The sequence below is a fragment of the Calidris pugnax genome, unplaced genomic scaffold, assembly GCF_001431845.1.
Source record: "Calidris pugnax isolate Ruff unplaced genomic scaffold, ASM143184v1 scaffold60, whole genome shotgun sequence".
In the NCBI taxonomy this organism is placed as follows: domain Eukaryota; kingdom Metazoa; phylum Chordata; class Aves; order Charadriiformes; family Scolopacidae; genus Calidris; species Calidris pugnax.
Window position 1 is genome coordinate 6836192 of NW_015090831.1, and position 22769 is coordinate 6858960.

The 22769-nt window shown below is 36.1% G+C and overlaps 1 protein-coding gene across 2 annotated transcripts in view; it reads right to left on the reverse strand.

Annotated features, from left to right (window-relative positions):
* Nucleotides 1–22769, reverse strand: part of SLC35F5 (solute carrier family 35 member F5) — a 30266-nt gene extending 7497 nt beyond the window's left edge. For both annotated transcript variants that reach the window (XM_014941183.1, XM_014941182.1), the window contains exons 1-14: nucleotides 22755–22769; nucleotides 20031–20101; nucleotides 17619–17700; nucleotides 13381–13522; nucleotides 12636–12779; nucleotides 10201–10263; nucleotides 8593–8674; nucleotides 7067–7257; nucleotides 5600–5681; nucleotides 4618–4705; nucleotides 3968–4032; nucleotides 3523–3627; nucleotides 2897–3056; nucleotides 1934–2024 (exon numbers count right to left, since the gene is read on the reverse strand). In XM_014941183.1, coding sequence (XP_014796669.1) covers nucleotides 1934–2024; nucleotides 2897–3056; nucleotides 3523–3627; nucleotides 3968–4032; nucleotides 4618–4705; nucleotides 5600–5681; nucleotides 7067–7257; nucleotides 8593–8674; nucleotides 10201–10263; nucleotides 12636–12779; nucleotides 13381–13515 — 1206 coding nt within the window. In that variant the 5' untranslated portion in view covers nucleotides 13516–13522; nucleotides 17619–17700; nucleotides 20031–20101; nucleotides 22755–22769. The remainder of the gene's footprint in view (nucleotides 1–1933; nucleotides 2025–2896; nucleotides 3057–3522; nucleotides 3628–3967; nucleotides 4033–4617; nucleotides 4706–5599; nucleotides 5682–7066; nucleotides 7258–8592; nucleotides 8675–10200; nucleotides 10264–12635; nucleotides 12780–13380; nucleotides 13523–17618; nucleotides 17701–20030; nucleotides 20102–22754) is intronic.

Here is a 22769-nt window from a genome sequence, read left to right on the forward strand (position 1 = left end):
TCTTGCACAATTTATGTCTCAAGTGTATATTGCAGATACTTTAAGAGCAACACAAATGCAGTTATCTTACCAATGAATGCTCTATTATTGTTGGAATCACTGCAAGGTTTTGCTGTGTTTCCACATTTGAATATTCAGCTGATGTTAATATGAAACATACTGTATCTCACATTTGTTACAGAAGTATTCATTCAGGGTTCAACTCTTTTATTTCCCAATTTGACTTTCCTTTTTTTATTTTATCCTCTTATTTTTCCGCTTTATTTTCCAAAATACACACTGACATTAACTAGAAGTGAAATACAAGTTGCATGGGTTGTTTTTCCCCCCATTTTCACATCCCTAACAGAAAATTTCAAAACTCAAAAGGTTCTCATTAGAATTTATATTTTGCTTATAAAAGCATTGAACAGTAAAGCTTCTTTTTGACCAGACACGTTCTAAGTGCAAGACCTGACTAATTTCTTCTACATAAAGTCAGTCTTGTACAAACAAGTACAAGCCTCAAAACTCAAACATAATGACTGAAAACAAGTCATAAATTGAACCACCACAGATAATGCACAGACCCCACTTGCTTCAGGAAGTCACTACTCAGAGAATGCTCAATTTAAGCTATGTTCCAGGCATAGGCAGAATTTTTTTTTACCTGGCACATGATTTTACTCCCTGCTTTCTAAAAAAATTCCTGCAGCCTCTCCATACAACATGACTATACAAACATTTAACATCAATGAAATACAGGTGTCACCAACAGTCAAGATGTACACAAGCATGTGATGGGAAATGCTTACACTTTAACCAAGTGACAAATACACCTGTGTCTACACTGAGAGGTGTCAAAAGGCATAGCCATAATAGACAAGGAGGGGATGCCCAGCCAAAAAAGGCAGCTATTATCACTGCAAGAAAAATTAAGCTTGCTTTAACAACAGATGCATTATAAAATCAGGTTGAAAGCTATTTCAAAGAGTTAAACAGGTGGTTTAACTTTCAAATGAAGGTTTCAGCAGTAGGGATTATTTAAATCCCAAATAGCAGAAAAAAGTGATCCTGCCTTCAGGAAACAGGAGGAGTTAATGTGACCTCGATTTAAATAAAAAAAAAAAACAGCAAAACCCCAATAATTGCATGCCTGCAGTATATGCTAAATAATCAATCCTTGAAATTAAGAATTTGATATTCCTTGCCACTGATTAAATATTAAATTCAAATCGCCAAAGTTAGAGTTGAAGTTCATACATAATTAAATAATTAAGTCTGAGAATTCTACCCCATCAGCATGAACAGAAAAGTAACTATACAGCCTGAAGTGTAAATAAACTAACTGCATGTGATTTCTATTCTAAACTCTTATTATCAGCTTCTTTTCGTTCTTTACATGCAGAGGTTTTCCACCACAACTATGACCTCATAGCAGTGAAATCAGACTAGCTGGAAGGAGGACAGGTGAAGGAAGCCTAATGTCCACATGAATCTAATAATGTTCAATTAAGCCTTGTACATCCCTTGCTACATTCCATTGTGGTAAACCTGCAGATTTTTGGTTTGGTCACTATTCGAGTATTTTCACGATAGGTAGTCTACAACAGTTCTATAATTGTTAAGGTATCAATTTAAGGTGTGCTGTACTTGCAGTTGTTCTTTAATTCTAAGTGCCTGTTCAAGGTAAAGCATTTGACCAGGCACTGTTGATGACTTTGGGTGCTTTCCAGACAAGCTGCATCTTCAAATATATTTAAGCCTGCAAGTGCATGGTTGCAAATGCAAAATTACTGTAACTGTCAATATCAAGAGAGTATTAATTACTATGCAGGTTAACAATTATTGACAAGTGACAGAGTAAAATACTGTTCCTTATATACATTGTTAACACTGCCATTTAATTCAAAGAAATTCTGTTAATAATGCTCAAGACTTTGTAGTACATTACCTTTTGCATGCACATGTCAGCTATTATGGACAGAGGTATTGTAAGGCTTAGCGCGAGTGTGCCTATCAGTGATGAGGTAAGAAAGCATCCCCTAAAAGATAATAAAAAAATTACAGTAATTAATAAAGACAAAGAGGTCTAATTTAAAAGTTAAGAGACAACTGAAGTAATACATCAAACTGCAGAAGATATTTAATCAAGCTTAACTGCTTGTCGCTGTTTGTTTAAATAATTAAAAACTGAGATACCCACACTCACATGACAAATCTGTAAAACCCCATAAAATTCTTAACTAGACTGTTGACGTCTTCTTGAGTAAGGTTTGATTCCAATTCAAACCTTTTGAGATGATGGAAGATTCACTACTTCCCATGTAGTGATTACCCTGAAAAATCTGCATTTTGTTTCCATTTTAATACCAGTTTATAGCAATTAAATCTGGTTTGCCTCAGTCTGGTTAATTAAAAAAAGAATGGTCATTGACGTCTAGAAATCTTCCCAAAAGGAGAAGTGGTTTTTTTTTTAACAAATAGATAAATTCTTAAATTAACAGACTCTACTTTTTAAATCTCACATTCCCTTACGCCCTGATTTTAACGTAACACTGGCCCAGAAGAAACTCAATTCTTTCAAGCTGGCCAAACAATTCACTAACACCACTGTCATAAGAGCTTAATCTCCCACAGCTTTTAAGCTCTTCACCTTGAAGTCTCATGTTCAATCCTCTATTGCCAACCTATCCAGACAATCATATAGTTAAATTACACAAAAGCTAGGCTAATTGCTTTTAAACAGGACACTGTGACATGACAGATGACATCCTCTAACTCAAATCGCATATATTGACAGAAAAAAGACAATAAAAAAAGGCAACAAAGCTACTTAGGCAATTTGACATCTCAACATTTAAGAACACAGGTAAGACTATTTATGTGAAATAGATACAAAGCAGGTAGTACGTACCACAGCCAGAGGAACTCTGACAGAACTGTTCCGATAAGGCCATTAATGACAATGCACATCCATATCAGTTTATTGGGAAACTCAAACGCTTCAAACCCAGTATAGTGAAGCAGGAAAAACCCCGGCCACAGCAGCAACAGGTTAAACAGCCCTACAAAACCTGAGTATAACAACAGGAGTAAGAAAATCACAGTAAATATCCTTCGACATCACTAAATCTCACTAAACCGCTATTTTGATAACACACATACATAAAAGCAACAAGAAAGCAATAATTTAAATTTTTCAAATGAAAGGAATGTAAAAAACTTTACCTAACATTCACAATCAACAATTACATCAGATATTTAGAGGTTTGAAATTAAAATAAATAAATTTCCATCAAGTCCACAGGAGCTGTCTGCATTCCTACAGGTAGTGCCATATTTCATTGTTAAGAGTGTAAACAAGAAACAATTCCCATAACCAGTCTCTAAAGTACTCATAACCACAGGAACAACAGGCTTTCTCCACTTCCTTGGCTCTTCTGAGCCCCTTCACCGCTCATACACAGTTCAGTGCCTGAAAGCAAACAATTTAATCACACAGTGAATTAAAACTTTCAATAGAGTTATTTTTATTCTTACCAAAGAACATTGGTATGTCAAGTTTATCTTCTCTATCTACTTTCCTTTTGATCATTACTATGTACACAGCGTACAGCATGGCTCCTACTAGAGACCAAATGGAACCTGTAAAGATGAAAAAAAGACACTTAAGACATGCCCAACTTGTTATGCACAATAGGATCAACTCTCCTAAACACACACCTATTATAAAACTGTCAGAGATAAAAAAAAATATTACAGAATCCACTACTGTATGGAAAGTATAGAAAAATGCAGGAAGCTCGAAAACATAAATACTTTCCTAATTAAGGTATATATATAGAAAAAAAATCATCATAAACATCCAGTTTATGGACAATATAAGAGATATATAGCTTGCTATATGACCTGCCAAGTATTGTCAAAAGATGGTACCCATCTCTGTATATCCTAGGATTAAAAGAAAATAAAAAGAAGTAAATACCTATTGTATCTTTTCCAGCAGATTTCTCAGATCCAGAAAGGTTAACAAGTACCACACCACCAATGCTATCAACAAAGAAGAAATGCAAAATGCTATGTAAAAACAAGAACTTCTTTTACAAAGACAGAAAAAAAAAAAAGGAGAAAAATATCAAAATAGAGTTCCATCTTTAGGTATTTTTAGTTTACCAAACCCAACTTTTGGCAAAGCCAAATGGAGTTCTCTATTGCTAAGACCTGATCCTAAGCTAAAAACAAAACAAACCACCTCCACTTTTGACTTCCCTGAAACCCCCCAGGCATTTAAGGAAACAGGCTGACAGCACTAAATGTCAAGCCTCTTCCTTTTTCACATTTACACAAAAATAGAGAAATAATGATTAAACAACAAGAAAATAAGTTTACATATTTCCAACAGAAACCTATTAAACAAAAAAAAAAATAAGTTTACATATTTCCAACAGAAACCTGATTAATCCAATTGCCTGCAGGAGCATGAAACTTGATAACTATTCATATCATGAAGTATTTAAAAAGAAACATGGATTTTAAAGTGAAGCGTATCATATATTGCCACAGATACAGTAGGTATAATTATTCTCTCACTGTATCAGGGAGTTTTTGATCAAATCTTCCATCCCATCATCTTACCTTAAAATAACAGCTAATAATTTGGACAGGGTGAACCTATCTCCACTGTTACTGGGAAAGACTGCAGCTAAGATTAAAGTAAAAAGTCCTGCAAGAGAAATTAAAGAGTTTATACAATCAAGTTTTGCTAGTAGTTTGTTCAGAACCACAGATATTTTCTTCTTTATATTTCACACACTTATTTTAACTACTTGATTTTTAGCATCCATAATTTTAATTGGAACTATTATGAAACTAACAGCTGATGATGTGAATCCTCAGATGAGCAAATACATGCTGCACTACGAGGAAGGTTAGGCATGCTAACAAAATAAACGGTAATAAGCCTGAAAAGTCAGTGAAAAAGGTCACATACATGTGCTTTTAAAACTGTTTTTATACAAGAACAAAAGTTACTCCTCAAAACATGGACTGTCACATGACTTAAATACTTTAAAGCTCATATTAGAGCCTTTCTTAAAACTTGTAAAGCAAGTGATATGCATAATGTTTAGACAGTTTAAGTTCTTTACCCCAAAACCATTTTTATAAAACCCAATAATTAGCAAGAAGACTTTACCTAAATTGCATCTATTTTCATTAAAAGTTATAGCACCTTTCCTTCAAACCTATTACACTCCCAATATCTCTCTCCAATACACAGACATAACCACATAAGTACACACACATGCATAAACTCGAAAATCAAAAAGCAGGGAATCACAAAAACAGCTCAAATCCCTGCAATTACATAACAAAGACATAACCACAGAAGTACACACACATGCATACACTTGAAAATCAAAAAGCAGGGAATCACAAAGACAGCTCAAATCCCTGCAATTACATAACAAAATTATTAAATACACATAATCAATGCCCTTAAGTCCTACCATTCCCCCCAAACCACAGGTAAATCATTACACAAGTCCATTGTAAAGATTTTTTTTTTATGTTATAAAGAGCCTTATAATACACATCTGATTGTGTAAATAAAACTTACCAGAGGTTGAAGACAAGATATTAACTATGGCAACTTGTGTATCCGACAGAGCTTCTTGATAAGAGAAATTTGCCAAGAACCACTGAGGGAAAAGAAAAATAATTTTGTGATTATACCGATAGCAACAGCAGAGTTTCAATTGGTCAGTGCAATAAAATCCTACTCAAAGGAAAAAAAAAAACCCACAACTATTTTTACAAAAACAAAATCAGAACAAGACTTCTACCCCAAATAGATTTCTAACTTATACTGGAATGTCAGCTGCATTGAAGAACAGAGGCAAAATTAGAACTGGCCCAAACCAACCACATTTGACTACGTGTTTAATAATGAAATAACATAATGCAGAACTTAAACATAATTAAATAACTGAAATGAAACTGCAATAGCTATTCTATAGTAACTGAAGGTACTTTTAACTTGCTTTGCAAGTGCTTCAAGATGATTACTGAACAAGGGCGGCAAAGAATTTTAGAGATTCATGGGACGTTAAGTACTTTAAAAAAATTATTAGGCTGACTAAAAACAGGCATACAGCTCCACCCTCAAAAACAAGCATCACTTACATTCAACACCTTAAAAATATTTTAGGAGTCATGTCTGAATTCCTTCATAAGTATAAAAAAAAGTGTTTTATCACTTCTTGATTAAAAACTCATTAATATGATCTCAAATATACCCTCAGGGATGTTACCATCCTCTAAAGTCTTAGGTGGAAATACTTATACTGTCCAAGAAGAAACACACATGCATGCCAGGAGTAGCAGCATCCTTAAATAGCATAAACAGAATTTGTTTTGAACATAAGGATTCTTCTCTAGAAAATCTGCATGTGTATATGTATGGAGTATATACTCAGATACACAGAATTTTAAATATTTTGTTAAAAAGCTATTTCATCCATCCAAAATAATTGATAAGTGGCTTATTATTCTCTTGCTGCTGTATGCACATTCTTTATGTATACATACAGAAAATTACATCACCATTTTCTGGTCTATGCATCAATAGTACTAATAATTTTTTTAATTGTTATCATGATTTAGTATGTTTCAAGAACAGAGCTTCCTGAGGAAAAGGTGTGGTGGGTCCACACTACATACAACTTATTCAGCAGTATCAGCGAAGCTACTTGTAGGAAAGCAAACACTGATCTGCTCTCTGCATTTTTTACTCTCTCTCAAAAATCAGGCCACCATTATCTCTCCCTCCCCCAAGAACCAAGGGAACGTGGCAAAAAAGCACGGCATATCTTACAACTGACTTTAACTAGGATCTCTTTTTATTCCCCTCCCTTTAAGAAGTTGCACCTTCACGTCCAACATGAGGAAAGTTTTACTTCTTATAGTGTGTTTATAAAATGAGGCATTAAGAATAAAAATCATCTCAATACTGCTTCACTATTATTATACAAGTTTTAATTGTATCTATAGTTAAGTTTTCTGAAAAAAAAAATGGAGCACATACCACAAAGCAAAAGAAAAAGCTAATTTTTGCTACTTGAGTCGCAGTGAGTTTTCCTACAGTTTTTAATATTGATTCCTGCTCCTTAACTGTTGGATATGACATACGAGACAACTTGGCTTCCAATGCATGGCTCGATGGGAGTTGTCGAATCTCCATAATATTACTGAACCTTACACGTGGCTTTTTGGGAGCTTAAGGAAAAAAAAAAAAAAGAGAGAGAAAGAAGGCTGCATATTATCATTAAACTTTTCAAGCCAACACAATATGCAAATAAAACTAGTACAGCATTGACTACAATACTTCACAAATAATAACATGTTTTTATCCAAACAGAAGACATGCCATTATTTGTTTTTATTAAACTAGTATTTTGCTATTTGGTAGGTCACTAATAAGACAAAGCACAATTATTGTTTTCAATCAGTACAGTTGTCCATCCACAAAAACCTCACTGAAAGGCACCATCCCTCCTCCATGTCAAAAAGGTCCCCCCCAAGGTAACAACAAATTTTTAGGGAAGAATTACTCTGTATGGATAAATATTACATATATGGTTTTCTTTAACTGTTTAATTGTCAAACTGCCAAAAACTGCACACAACTATAGCTAACTACAAGGACAGCATTTCATTCAGAGGATGAGTGTCCAACAGACCTCAAAGCTTAGCAGAGATCACAAGGGCACTTGCTCATTTGAAATCCACCCTCTAACTAATCTTGCAAACCAGGATGAGATTTTATTTATAAGGGTATTTTAAGTATCATTAGTTTTCTGTGTAAAGAAAACATTACATGCTACATATAAACATTAGCCTAATTCAACACGAAATAATACCTCATTCTCTAAATAAAAAGCTAAGGGAAAAACTACAGCTCAAATAACCCTGAAGTGACTGGTGCATATTATCCTAGGACAGCAGAGCCTACCCAAAGCTGTTCTGCACACGTGTCATCTTGACATTAACAAAGAAACTTTCCCTTTTATAAGCAGGGGCACTTTTGCTGAGGGTCAGGTAAATGGATTCTTTGACAGCCAACTTTCCTATAACTGTCTGGGACAGTTAGGCCCATTTCAGCTACTGTCACAAGATAGTGAGGCTTAAATAAAATCAGAATGCACATAGACTGTTAAAATTCTTACTTTGACTGCTTTGCTCCTGCTCTAAAAAGGACAATAGCTTGTTTTTCCAGAGGCTGACTCACTGCTGCTGGTCATACAAGCCCAGAAGGAAAGAATCACAAGTACTGAACCCAGTTGGTCCCTTGAGATAAACATAGGCTGGATCTGTAGTGACCAAGAAAGGTAAACTGAACGATAGGCCTATGTTTTCTCTACCTGAAAGTAAATATATGAGACTGCAATTCATGCAACAAGAGATTTAAAGAAAAAAAAAACATGGGGGGAAAAAAGGAAAAAAAAAAAAAAGAGGCAAGTCTTGCAACATGACAGCAGTTATACTAACAAAGAGGAAAGTAATTCATTCACCAAAGAACTAGCATTTCAGCATTCCAAAAGTCTTTACTCACTTGTCTCTGCATCACTATTATTACTGCCATTTTTTTCAGTTGGCAAATCATGAAACTTTACAGGAACATATAAAGGTTCACTCTGAAATGAATCAGTATAAGTAAAAATACAGTTAAGCAGCATATTTAAATTATAAGCAGTAGAATTAATGTAGTGAATTAGAAAACTAGAGCTCGGTGAATATGAAGAGAATCAAATTTAACAAAGTGGTTTTGCACACAGTGGATCAGCTTGTTGAAAGTATAAAATACATACTATGTATGAACGTTAAACATATTGGTAAACTGAGTACTCAAAAATAACTGTGTGCTTTTGCATACATCCTCATGAACATAAAACTCATCCTCAGAAAATTCAAGCCTACTGATATAAAATTAAACTCATCAAAATCAGATTTCATTAGATCTACAGCTTCTGTCCAAATGATATACTAAAAACATAAATAGATAATACATATACAGAAATTAATACATACTCATTTTCCTTCCATGACCCTAAAAGCTCATGAACTAGAAGGCAAAAAACTTTGGGAAAGGAACTCAAATATATAAGGCACTTATATAGAAGTTTTAATTGCTTACAATACTTCTAACAAGAAAAGTTTTAAGCTGTTTTTTAAGTTGTTTAAATTAAATTAATGAACTGGAAGAGTGAAGTAATGAAAAAGATCTGATAGCTGCATTTTCATTAGGCTCCTTGTTTAGGAATAGAAATTTGTGGATGTTTAAATTAATGCCAAATTTTCCAAGGTTAACAATGAATCCTGCTTCTAGAGTGAGATGGTCTTAACAAATTGAGCAGTCTACGATTTTATTCTTAAATGCAGATAAATAAAGTTGGAGAAAACAGAGAATGAAATGAAAAATATTTCTGAAAAATCTCTCCAACTCCCTATTCAGTATGAAATACCCACGTGATAGTTTGTCAACACTCAATCATCTCCCCTGTTACAGAGATGGTGCAAACTTTGGAGGTTCTGCATTTCAGATAGATTTTTGAATGCAGCCTCTGATTTAAGTATGCAGATTAAGCAGCAATCTGTGATCAACAAGGGCATAACAAACCATCATTTATGAATGATGAAAATCACCACAAAAATGCCATCTGGCAATGCAGCTTATCAGCAGAATACCAGTACTGACATTTGAGTCAGTAGACAGTAGTCACTCTGTCCACTGGAAGGAAGCAAACTGTCCACTCCTCTTTCAAAATGCAATGCAGGATCACGGTACACAAGCCAGTCAACTGACTGAAGCACTCCCTTGTGGATTTTAGTCTTGAAAACTGTGTGGCTTTATCACTAGCTCTCCACGTTTTGCTTTGGCAGCTACCGAGCTAAATATGTAAAGGTTTCCTCTGTATGTCATAAATATTTCTTTCACAAACTACTACAGAAACATTCAAGTAAGCATTATATTGAGCTGAGAAACTGTATTTCTCATAAGCAATATCATTATTTGCAGCATATATTACCAACATATAAGTTACCAACCCCCTTTGCCAAAAACTATTACACTTAAAACCACCATAGTTTAAAAACACTAAGTCAGGGTAATGGTGTCACGTTACTGTAAAGCATTGACCTTCACAAATGAAAGAGCACTTACCAGAGAACTGTTTACAGTGTTATCTGTTGTACAAGCAGCAAAATAACCTTCAGCGTCTGCAAACTAATTACAGAAACTTAAATGTAATAATCTATCAAGGCAGAGCTATTAATAACCGAAAAATGTTGAGAATTTGTTCTTTAATGCTTTTTTCCATAATTCTATCACAATGCCCTCCCTCCCGCCAGCCCTCCCCACAATAAATAAGAGGGCTTACAAATTCAGTAAATAATTTCAGTAATTTCTTGTACCTTTTGGAGAACCCAACTGAATTTAACTACCCAGGTAATCAGGCTGTTAAGAGTGCCAAACCCCGTAAAGTTCAGTCTTAGCAAGACACACTTCACTAAATTATTGTGCATGTATTAACAACCAGCCTCTTGTTTCTTCATTTTATTGAGGCAGAGTTCCTTTGCATCAAACCCTGGAACTTCACCTTAGCTTTAACAAGACTTAAATTAGAATGTGGTCAAGTATCATTTTTCCTCTTCCTTTCTGCATCTTAACAAGCACTAGTACCACCCCTGTTGCCTGACCCGCAGCCTGCTGTTACACCATGCTGGTAAGAAATCTGTTAAGAAACCCTCTAACATGGAAGAGGACATAAAAATAAGGTATGAGTGTTTACCTAAGCAATCATTATTGAAATAAAACTCTATGAATCTATAATTTTTGTTCCAGATCAATAAATACAAGACATTTAAAAAAAAACTTGAAAATAATTATACAGTTGAATATTTAACTACACTCTAGGGAGGAGGTGTCACAAATCTTCTAACTGCATACTACAGTCCTGTCTCTGCACTGTTCTTTTAAAATATACTAATATCAAAAGTAATGGCTATTTCACAGGATTCTAGGGGTTGGAAGGGACCTTCGGATATCAAGTCCAATCCCCCTGCCAAAGCAGGTTCACCTTGAGCAGGATGTAATTTTTAAAATTACTTTTTTACAGTATTAGAAAGCAAAAATAATGAGATTCCAGCAGCAGTGCCATGAGTTACACACACAAATGTGACAGATTCAGCACTCTTACTCATTGCTGTCCAGTTCATATGAGTTCCTCCTCTGACACAGCACTGCCCGAGAGTCAGTTGGTCCATATAACCACTACAGTTCACACTAGGCAATAGCCCCTTATTCTACTCACCTGCTCAGATTAATAAATTTGATAATTGTAATTGCTCTGTACAACCAATTATCCTTATTTGTCATTACTGCCAGTAGAGCATCTGTAAATTTTATTTATTTACTGATTATCTTATGAAGATACTGAAGAGCATCAAGTCTACCACATGCCTTACTATGCACAGACGTTTTGCTGTTAAAGGCTGATCTACCAGAAATTATTTCAAGATATCAGCCAACTCTAAGTGTTCTACGTGTTTAACACAGAATTTCTTTAAGAACAGAAGAGTTAGGGGGTTGGGTTTTGATTTTTGGGGGGTTTGTGGTGTGGGGATTTTTGTTTTTTTCTTTTTTTTTTAATAAAAATTATTTAGCTTAATGTCATGTAATACTTCAGTTATTTAAGTATGTTACGCCTACAACTGTAACTATCAGTCAAGCTTAATATACCCAGAAGAAGTGAAGTCAGTTTCTTTCATACAAAGCTATTTTCTATACAGACATGATGATTAACAGCATGTTCTTGGATCAGATTTTCTGTTATTTTAATGCGAGATTAATATCAGGCCAAACGCCTTACTGCTTCCTGAGTCCTGCTGTTCAGCATTCTGAAACACTGGCACAGAACAAGCACTCTTCCAGGCATCTCTAATTGCCTTGGGGAAAAAAAAGTATGTGTTTCTGTAATATGACAATAATTTTTAGACTCTAGCACAAGCTATGCCTAGACCTAGAATGGGCAACAGAATGCCACTCATGCATAAAGGCTATCAAAATACAGTATTAACAACAACAAAACCATAATTCTACCACCTTTCCCAAATATGACTTTAAAAGCCTCAAAACCACTTGGCAAACAGTTCATAGTTCTGCCAGAAACAAGAAGAGTCAGTAATAAAAATCAATTATGAAGTTCAAGTATTGATTCCATTGGTTACAGACGCTAGGGAAGTAAAAGGGAACCAACGGCCAACAGCAGCGATTCTCATAAGCTTTCCTTAAAAAGAGTTATTCTCTGCAACTGTCCAAGATAAAATACCAGGCCAGGCGGGCCAATGGTCTGGCCCAGTACAGCATTTCTGATGATTCCTGACATTTTGTACTGCTTTTTCCTTTCTTTTCTTCCTCTCAAGACTACTATTACGATTGCCATTTCTTCCTGTATCACGATTCAGTTTATAACCCCTTCTCTCAAAGCACTGTTTCACAAATAGGTAGACTTTGCCTTTCTCTAGTCCCTATTTTAAGTTTTTTTTCTGTACAAACTTCAACATATATTGAAACATTTATAAAGGTAAAATACTCACAAAAGCTGCATGCCTTCCACGAAACCCACGAGTACACTGTTGCCTCCATGGTTTCCAAACAATAAATCCCAAGAGGTATAGAACAAACATGGATGTTTTTGCAAATGTACTGAAAAAAGGTTTGTTGTACTTTGTAAAAACATACTGTGGAAAGAAAATAATTGCAGTATCCAAAGTTACCAATAAGGTGAGAACTCACAAAATTAATGATCAGTTTTAAGTACATAGTCCAAAACAGTCTGGTTCTTAAAATGATAGTGCTACGAGTATTGGCATTGAGACCAAAAGACTCAAGAGAACTTACTTATTCGGGGGCACCCTCACCCAAACTACCTTAAATGCCAGCAAGAAGGTACTGAGCCATTTTCTAAAATACTATGTCACTGGAGAAAAGCTATTTATTACTTGTATGTAACCAAGCAACATACTGATATGCCACTGAACTTAAATAGGACTGAAAACACATTTACACATAAATATTTTCTAAATGAAAGACCACTTTTGTAACCAATAGCATAGTAATCACAAATTAGAGAAGATTACTTTGATTAAGTAACATTTCAGTATCACTAGTGGTTCCACCAGCTCACTGGAAAAGTTTTATTATCCTCTTCCTTGTACTGAAAAAGGTGGTTAAACATTACACTAGGCCACTCATTGAGTGTTTGAGTGATCGTGTTTCTGCTGCGTCTTTCTCTCAAATAGCTATTTATTTTCATTTTAAGATTGATGGACTAATACTTACAGAAGTGAGTTCTGAAGAGGCAACCCATATCACATCAACGAGGAGAAGAATGACAATTCCTAGAGCCATTCGCCTGCGCTGAGTGTATGAACTGCTCTGGGAGCTCATTCGATTCATGATAAAAACCCACACCATTTGTAACCTATTCAAGATCAATAAAGAAATAAAACCCAAAAGATTACAAATGGTGACCACACAAAAGGGAAAAAAAAAAAAAAAAAAAAAAAAAAAAAAAAAAAAGAGTTGAGTATTGGGCTTTTTTGAGGGAATCAGGAAATTAGCAACGACTAATTATAAGCTTTCTCAAGGACTTTTTTCCAAAAAGTCAGGAGCATGAAAAGTATCTCGCCCCCTCACGTGGCAGAGGAGGTGCACTGCCCTCAGCTCCCCACTGGAACCTGGACTTTTTACTGACCCTACAGATCTCAAAAAGGAAAAAAAAAAAAAAAAAAAAAAAAAGAGAAAAACAGCAGGGGCAAATGTTTCATATAGATGAAATGGACCCAATATGCCAAGAAACTTATGTTTATTAAAAAGCAGATCTTTCACAGATCTGTCATGAGATTTTCAGAGACAGTAGGTGCAATTATAAAGTAAATCTAGACTCTAAACAATTTATCAACTGTTTTACCTCTGAAGTAAGCAAAAGTATGTAAAATATATAATGCCTTTTTGGACTTTCTCCTCCAAGTTCTACAAAATTTAAGACCACTACGTTTTAGTAAATGCAGATATTCTCAGCTGACAGTAGAAATTATTTTAATGTGGTGTGTCAAATACAATTCTACTAAAGGTAGTCAGAAATATGTTTCAATTTAAGCATTCAACAAACATTTCTGAAGACATAGCAATGTATTTGGGTAAATTATGATCCCCCAAAACTGTAAAGCAAGTCAAGAAAAAAATAAAACCCAAAGAATATTTAATCGTAAACTTATAAAATTAGATTGCACGTGCATTCAAACTTAAAAGATTTATATATCTATTTAGTAATTCATGAAATACAGGCATGCACCAACTCTAGTGAAAACCTATCAAACTAAGAGTAAGCTTATAATATATGCAAAATAAAGCTTTGCCTATTAAAAAAAACAAACATTGTTAATGATTTTCACTGTGTCCCAGTACATTACACACAGGAATCATCAATTAAGAACACTTCATACTGTGACAAATCAAAACTACAGCAGTAAACTAGGTTTAAGCTTGTCATCTGGTACAGAAGTGCCTTAAAAAGTCACAGACTTGCCAGAAATTACAGCATAAACAAGTTTGGATTTTGACATACACAAACCTATTATCCTTTTCATATGCACACCTTGCAGTTCCTATAAGTCTTTGTTCAAGGTAGCAATAAAAAAGTCTCAATTTAAACAATTCTGGTGAATTATCAGAAAAAAACAGCCAGGTTTAAATGCTTTTAGCTACAGCTCAACAGAAAATTCTGAAAATATAGCTTGGGCTGCAAAAATCCATACTAGGAAGACAATTATTTGCAGTTAAAACATTAAAATGTATGCAAATGAGCACTACAACAGTGTATAAATAGATCATAACCAACCTTCTTCCTTTTCTTTCAGTAGGCAGAGTACTTCTGCTTTATTCAACGCACAAAGTAAACACAAGAGAACAGAACTGATATTGTTTGGGTTGGCCAAAAAGTGGTACATTGTGACTTTAGAAGGGCTTGACTTTGCACAACTTGCACTAAAAATAATTATTAACATTACTGAAAACACTAAAATTTAAGAGATCGCTAAAGCATTCTTCAGAAAATAAGAACGGCAAAGCAAACAAGCTTTTAAAAATGTTGCTTGTGTTTTAACTCAAAAACAACTTAGAAGATTCACTGGACCTACTCCAAAGAAATGCTAATCATGAGCATAGCAGACCTACATGCATTCTTATCCCCACTAATGCTAGTAGAAGCTGATTCCAATTTGTGATATAGCTTTACGACTGCCCATTAAAAGAATTAAATTTAGGAAACCCTTCCATTTTATGATTAAAAAGTTTCAAATACAAGTGATAGAGGCTGATGTCTCATTCATCGGCCTACTCAAATCAGAATCTTTTACATACTTTCTAACAAACCTCAGTAAGATACATATATAGTAAGTTCTACAATTGACATTATTTATGTATATACTTTAAGAACCAGGTTATTTAATTTCCTACAGATAACATAACATACCTTGCTATTTTTCATCATAAAGATCATGAGTGTTTAAGTTTGAGAGAACTCAAGGAGCTGAAATCTAGTTCACCTTTATGGAGCAAACCCTGGGTCTTCCAGTAAACAGAGGTGATCTGCTTTGCTAATACAGTTCAGTAAATTTAAATTACAAATTTTTTTTCCCTGCATGTGTCAACATACAAACCCTTACTGTCTTTTCATTATTTATGAGTTATTTATGAATGAGACAGTGCCACAGTGCCTTCAGTGAGCAAGCTACACAATTTCTTTTTTCCAGACTAGCCTGTTCCTCAGACTTACATGCCCAGATATGCACAAGTGCATTTGAGATCACTACACAAAGATTTCCACCTTTGACTGATGCCTCTCCTTTCCAGTACAGTCTCTGCGATGTTCAAATCTTGCCACTTTTTCCTCCATTTCTCAAAAGGTTTCTTTCCAAAGAAAAATCAACAGGCAGAGTTCCTGAAGCATAATTATACCACTAGATCTATGCTGATATATTCTATGTGTGGGCATCAGCTCTGGGCAATTATTCTGCTCTTCTGATAAAATGGTGGGATTGACAAAAGAAAGCAGAAGTCTGTAAGCAGGGAAGGGCAAAGTTATGAAAGACTCCACAAGGAAAGGCAGTTTTTATCTGATAAGGAAAAAGCAGAAAACATTTGTTCTCAAAGAGAGAATAAATAGGGATATTATCTTAAACCTGAATAAGCTAACAGAAAGAGTTTCATGCTTCAAAGCTTATAAGGGTATTTTCAGTTTTTATGAGTTGGTCTAATAGAGATACTACATATTATATTCTACTAACTTTGGCTTCATTTTATTATGACTAATAGCCTACAAGCCATTACATTAAGTTATATTACATCTAGCCTACAAACTGCTCAAGTGTTTTTTAACATACAGCAAAAAATGGAAGCTGGGCGTAAAAGAGTTCCAAAGACTGAGAAGGAAGAAATCTTGTTCCTTGTCAGGCTACAGCATGACACATGAGCAGTGGTAAGATACACCAGAAATGGAAACCACTCCAGGCTGCCACCAGTTACGTGCTGATGGTAGGAAGGAGGGGGAGAGGTCACTGGAGACAGGAAGGAATTGCAGTAGCCTGACCAATTTGATATCTCCACATCATGTGCTCACATCCCTAGGTCTTCTGTTCTCACCACAGGCTGTTTCAAAGCATATAGCACATATACGCTGTGCATAGAGACCACGCATTGTACTCAGCTTGTCTACATTAGGCTTGTACAAGTCCCATGCTTTCAGATCCCTCAGCAGGAGGAAAGTAAAGGATGCTAGAGTACCTAGTACTTCTTAGGTAAGAGGTTACATATGAAGTTATTCAGAGTATAAGTACACATTGTACCATTTCTTTTCTACCTATGAGCAGATTTTAAAATTCTAATTAAAGAGCCCATACTTCATAGAATGGTTTGGGTTGGAAGGGACATTAAAGATCATCTAGTTCCCACCCCTTGCCATGGGCAGGTACACCTCCCACCAGACCACGTAACCTTATGTCTTGGAAGTTTTTTCTATGTTTCCGTATAGTTGCTATTACTTTCTCATTTGAAAGTGCCTGTTTACCATTCCTGTGTGCCTAATATAGCACTTTGTTTGATTCTTCCATTACAAGGAAAAAAGCTTAACAAGGAAGGGTGACTACAAAGTCTTCATCAGGCAGCAAAATGCAACTTCAAAGCAGCAGTTGACAAAAAAAGTTACAAAGCAGAAATACTAAAATACTTATAGCATTCAGCAGAAAAACAGAATCCTATTGAAACTTAGATACTAAGTTTTAGGGCAGAATTAAAACCTGTAAAACTTCACAAAAAAATACAAAGACAGATAGAAACTACTATTTTGAGAAGTTTTAGACAGACACATTATCCCACTTACTGACAAGGTGCTAGTATGCCTGAACTTGTAATGAAATAAAGTTCCGCATATTTCTTTACATTTGGCTTCTGACCATTGACAGCAATATGCTCTGACAAAAATGAACATAGGAAGAACAAGATTTACTTCTCATACATACCTTCACACTGTAACTGTAAAAAAAAAAACAAACAAAAAATGCTAACAAACTTCACACATCATGTCAAAGTGAAGACAGTCTCCTAAAAGGGGGAAAAAAAAAAAGCAAGGTTTGAAAATTAGTGTGCATGTGTTTATTAACCACTTATCATTGCAAAACATTTTCTAAAATCTCAAGTTCAACATGTGTCTGCCACAGTTTAGGTCTTAAATGTTTGGAACATACAGATACAGAACCTTAGGAATCTGTCCACATCAAAAATGCCAGCAGGACAGCACCAAACTGCAAGCAAACACCATGATTTATTATTTCTGATACTTCAAAAAACATGATCCCTTCCTTATTAATTGAATATGAGAGGCTCACTTGAGAAAGAAGAGGCTGACAATGTTCAATTCTAAGCTTTTAAGCTATGCATAGTAAGGCTGTATTTCTTAAGCCTACACTTTTTTGAATTTACATGTTAGAATTAAGCAAGTAGCAGAAGAGCATACAGACTTGTTGACCATAAAATAATCTAGAAAGATACAACACCTCCACATTATTTCATTTGGAATTCTTTCCTTAATTTGATACAGTATTATTACTGTATCCAAAATTTTAAAACACTTACATAAATTTTTTTTTTTTTTTATTTTAAACTCAGATCCTATGAAGACATTCAATAAAACCCACTTTAAAATTGTTATATAGGAAAAGAAATACTATGCATAAGGGACTTTGGAAAAAATGTTATACTAGACCAGTCAGAAGCCCATCTAATCTGCAACTATTTGCAAATCCACTATTTGCATATACTTGCAATTAGCAAGTATAAGGTGTTTCAAAAGAACGCACAACAGAACTGGAACTGACAAGCAAGAATAACAAAGCTGCAAGTTTTATTGCCTAGAAGTGCTGGAATTTCTTTCTTTTCTAATTCATGTGAAACCTTGCAAAGCTCTGTTTTAGGAATATCCTACATCAACAGGAGTCATACCCGATATTCATGTCACAAATGAGTGGGTAGAAATAAGGGCAAAACTAAATGTTTATCCTAAATTTTGCCTTTGATTACCTGTCAAGCATGGCTAGAAGTTTAAAAACTGTGAATAGGAGGCAAAAGTTAAACTGATGCTTTTCACTTATTGCAAGTTGGATTACGAGGTAGACTATAAAGATGGACCACACAAGCCCATGGTTCAGCCTCCACCAAGCTCATCATGATTTACCCACTGCTTAGCATCCAGCAAGTTCAAGCCCTTTACTACACAGTTCACCAAATTACTGTAGCTGGCTAAAAAAAAAAAAAAAAAAAAAAGAAAAATAGAAAAAGCATTCAAAAAAATATGAATTAGACTTCAAAGTGGTTATAAACAGACTCTGGCTAAAGGCCTTACCTGGAGTTGCTGTTTTTTCAAATGCAATTTCTGTAGCGGGGTAAAAAAAAAAAAAAAAAAAAAAGAGAAATTGAAGAAGCAGTTTTAAGACACAGGCATGTGGTTATCCATCTTCTGTAATGCAAAGCCTAAGCTCACTGTAAATCCTAAACACCTATTCAGTTCAGTGCCCTCACATACAAACAGTAGCTGCTCGTCACACCTCTTACACTATCAATCTCAGATAACCAACACCTAAACTGGAAAACTTTTATCCATATTATACATACAAAGCCCAAACAGTTTGTGCATACCTAATTTATGCACCCAAAAAGAACTGAATATAACAATAACAAAAATAAATAGAAAGCAAAAAGGATGCTTAAAAATTCCCATTCTTTCTTCCATGCACAGTGACCCAAATATCCCTGAAAGAAAGATACTATTCAGTTGCTTACTTCTGGCCCCTACTTAATCTATATTAGCTATACTCAAGTAACCAGGTACAGAACTTTCACCTAAATTCAGTTATTATGCAAGACATATATCCTACCCTCCATCAGCATGCAAGATCTGCTGCAGGCTGTAATCCAGACTGGACCTGATCACACAGAACCCTGTTCAATGCTTATTACCAACAACTAACTCACTTCAGTATAAGGATAAGAGTCAGCATATTAATATAACATCTGACACCTAAACCAAGAACTGTACAAGCCTCTTCTCTCTAAGAGCATGGCTTTACCCTTACAAAACGTTGAACTCATCAATTGCTCAGAGTTGTAAGTTTCAACCACAAGGAGACCTCTAGGCTGAAGTAGAAACAATGGTTTAAAAGTAAATATAATATTCTACTCTATTAAACACAGTAGAAACTTCAGCATATGCTTGCCTTTAGTTTCCATTATTAGGAAACAAATACCCTCTTCACATGGTGTAACTTTAAACATACCAGTTGAAATTTGACATTTGAAGGAATATTCATTTAAAAGGCATTTCTTAATATCATTATAGTTCTCAGCAAATAGCAGGGAGTTTGTTTTTTTTTATTTACCATTTTAACTGTGTTAGGTTTGGTGCTGTCATCTTGCAGAACCATTTTTCAGTCAGTTACATGAAGATCTTCTGCAAAAAACCACAAAAAATTACTCAACTTTCCTCATTGTGATACAGTATTTCATTTTTAAAATTTTCCAAGTCTAAGATCACTTAAGCTGTTACCACTTTGATTTATGATACACAAAAAAATATAAAAAATGGCCTGTGTAAGTCTACAACGTATGTTCACGTAGCTGATTACACTAAAGCTAACAGGCTAATAACCTGTCCAACTCCACTGTTCCAAACATGCCATTAAGTGACTTCTGAAGACAGGACGTATAACTCCACCATGGATACTTAATGTGCAATCTTATTTCTATGGCACTAAATGTTGCTTTGTGCAGACTATCACTTTTTTCATACTGAAAGTTCCACCCTAAAATGAAATACATACGAAGTTCACAAAATATGAAATAGCTTTTATAGTATTGACAATTAGGAAAGAGAACATTCTAAATAAAAAACCTGCCAAATCATTGCAAAACAGGAGTATTGCTTCTAGCTGTTCTATGAAAAACAACACATGCACACCCCCACCCAAAAAAAGTACATAATAATAAGAGACTCAGAAGAGCAGTACAGTCACAAACCATGGTACAAGCAAGTCAACTTGAAATTCTTCCTTGTATTTACTCAAGATTATTTCATACACAATTTGGAAGACAACATATCAAGATAAGGTTTGCACACAGAAGAAAAGGTTTTAGTTTTTCCAGTTATACCGGCTGCTCCAATAATACAAGTTCTGGGATACAACTCCCCCTTTAACATGTACTGTCATCAGGTGATTCTCATTTCATATTTGATTACTTTTGAGATAAGATAAACAGGAACACTTTAACCAGAAAAAAAATGAAAGTAAACTGACAGACATTTTACACTCATCCTTCTAAATCTGGAAATATGCATTAAAGCAAAAGTAGTTTAACACAACTCTGACCTCCACTCAACTTTCAAGGGGTATCACGGGATGAGAGCAAAGGCAAGAATCTCCAGAAAAAAATGGAAAGGTGAGACTTATGCAACCTGACAATTATATTCGTTACAGCCCTGTAATCTTTACTCAAGGAAAGTTTCCTGTAGAATACAGTGAAGCAGAAGACTCAGAAAAAGAAACTGAAGCCAAGTTTTTCATGCCTATATTAAGTACAATTAGAGATCACTATTCCTAGCTAAAAAAAAGTTATATAAGATCAAAATCCGCACAGAACACACACTAATTTTAGTACCAAAATAAGAGAATTTAATTTCATATGAAGAGATGTTTCAGGAATCTGGCAGCACACAATGTAACAGTCATACAATCAAACTGTCATGGCACAGCTGGATCCTGGTATCCAAGAAATAAAAGGAACACTTGAAAAAGTTTTCTATTCAGCACTTACTCAAAATTCATGAAACAAAGTTTGAAGTAAGTTTTCTTACATAGAAGTAGGAAGGCAGAATATTAATCTATTGCATACTTTGGAGTCTTTACCAGCTACCAGAGTATCTAACCACAGAGTTCTCGGGTTCATCCATACAGCATCCCAGCATGACTACAACAACCCCGTTGGACATGAACACCTATGACAATATCAAGTTTGAAACATTCTAGTCCCAGCTTTGCAGAGTGAAAGTTGCCAAGCAGAACTGACATTGCTCTCCTCCTCATGCTCTTCCAATAACATTAGAGGAAAAAACTTCCCATCAAGCTGCCAAGGCCTATCTGAGCGTTACTATGTACGGAGCGATCTCTCAGCCACCAGTAGCTATATATTTAAGATTAGCTAAGAATGACAAGTGACATCCATTTCACATGCTACTCATCTAATCTTGTCGAGCGCAAGATCTAAACATATCACGCTTTGTCACGGGATAGACGGCCACAGATAAGATCAAGCACAGCAGCCTGCAAAACTACAGGTCACTCCTACATCTGAAAGCTGAGCCTTCCGGGCAAGCTAGAAATTGGCGAAATCACTGCATCCAGAAACGTGCTTTCAGAGCGAATGGGGTCTTCACCTTCCTGCCTGCCGACAGGTATCTTTGGGGAAAATTAGCAGGAACAAAGAAGAGAAGGAAATTAATAAATCTCCTTAACACGCTCAGAAAAAAAGCGGATGCCTGAGGAGAAAGAAACATGGCTCAAGCCCTGGGGATCACAGAGGAGGAAGAACGAGTACCCGTCCTGCACTCGCACGTAGGACAGGCACTGGAGATCCTGGGGGGGGAGGAGAGACGCGGCCCAAGCCGGGGGGAAGGAGGAACCTCCTCGCACCTCAGGCGAGGCCGGACAGAGCGCTCGCCACCTGCCTGCCTGCCCGCCCGCCCCCGGCAACGCGGAGCCCCCTCCACACAACACGTCCCCGCCGCGCACATCCCCTCCTTCCCCGGGCAGGGCGGCACAGCCCCCGCGGCCGAGCCAGGCGGGGAGAGGAGAGTGCTTTCTCCAACACAAACGTGAGTGAGAGGGGGCAAAGTCCCCTTCCCGGGGACAGGCGGGGCCCGGTCTCGCCCCCTCTCAGCCCCGCGGGCCGGCGCGGCCGAGGCCTCTTCCCCTCGACACCGCCGGCGGCGGCTGACAAGCGCGGCGGGGCTGAGGGGGGGCTGAAGGGGCGGCGGCAGCAGCCGCAGCAGCCGCTGCGGAACCCGCAGCCCGCCTCCCACAGCCCCGTCCCCGCGACGGCGGCGGTACCTGAGGCTGCGAAGG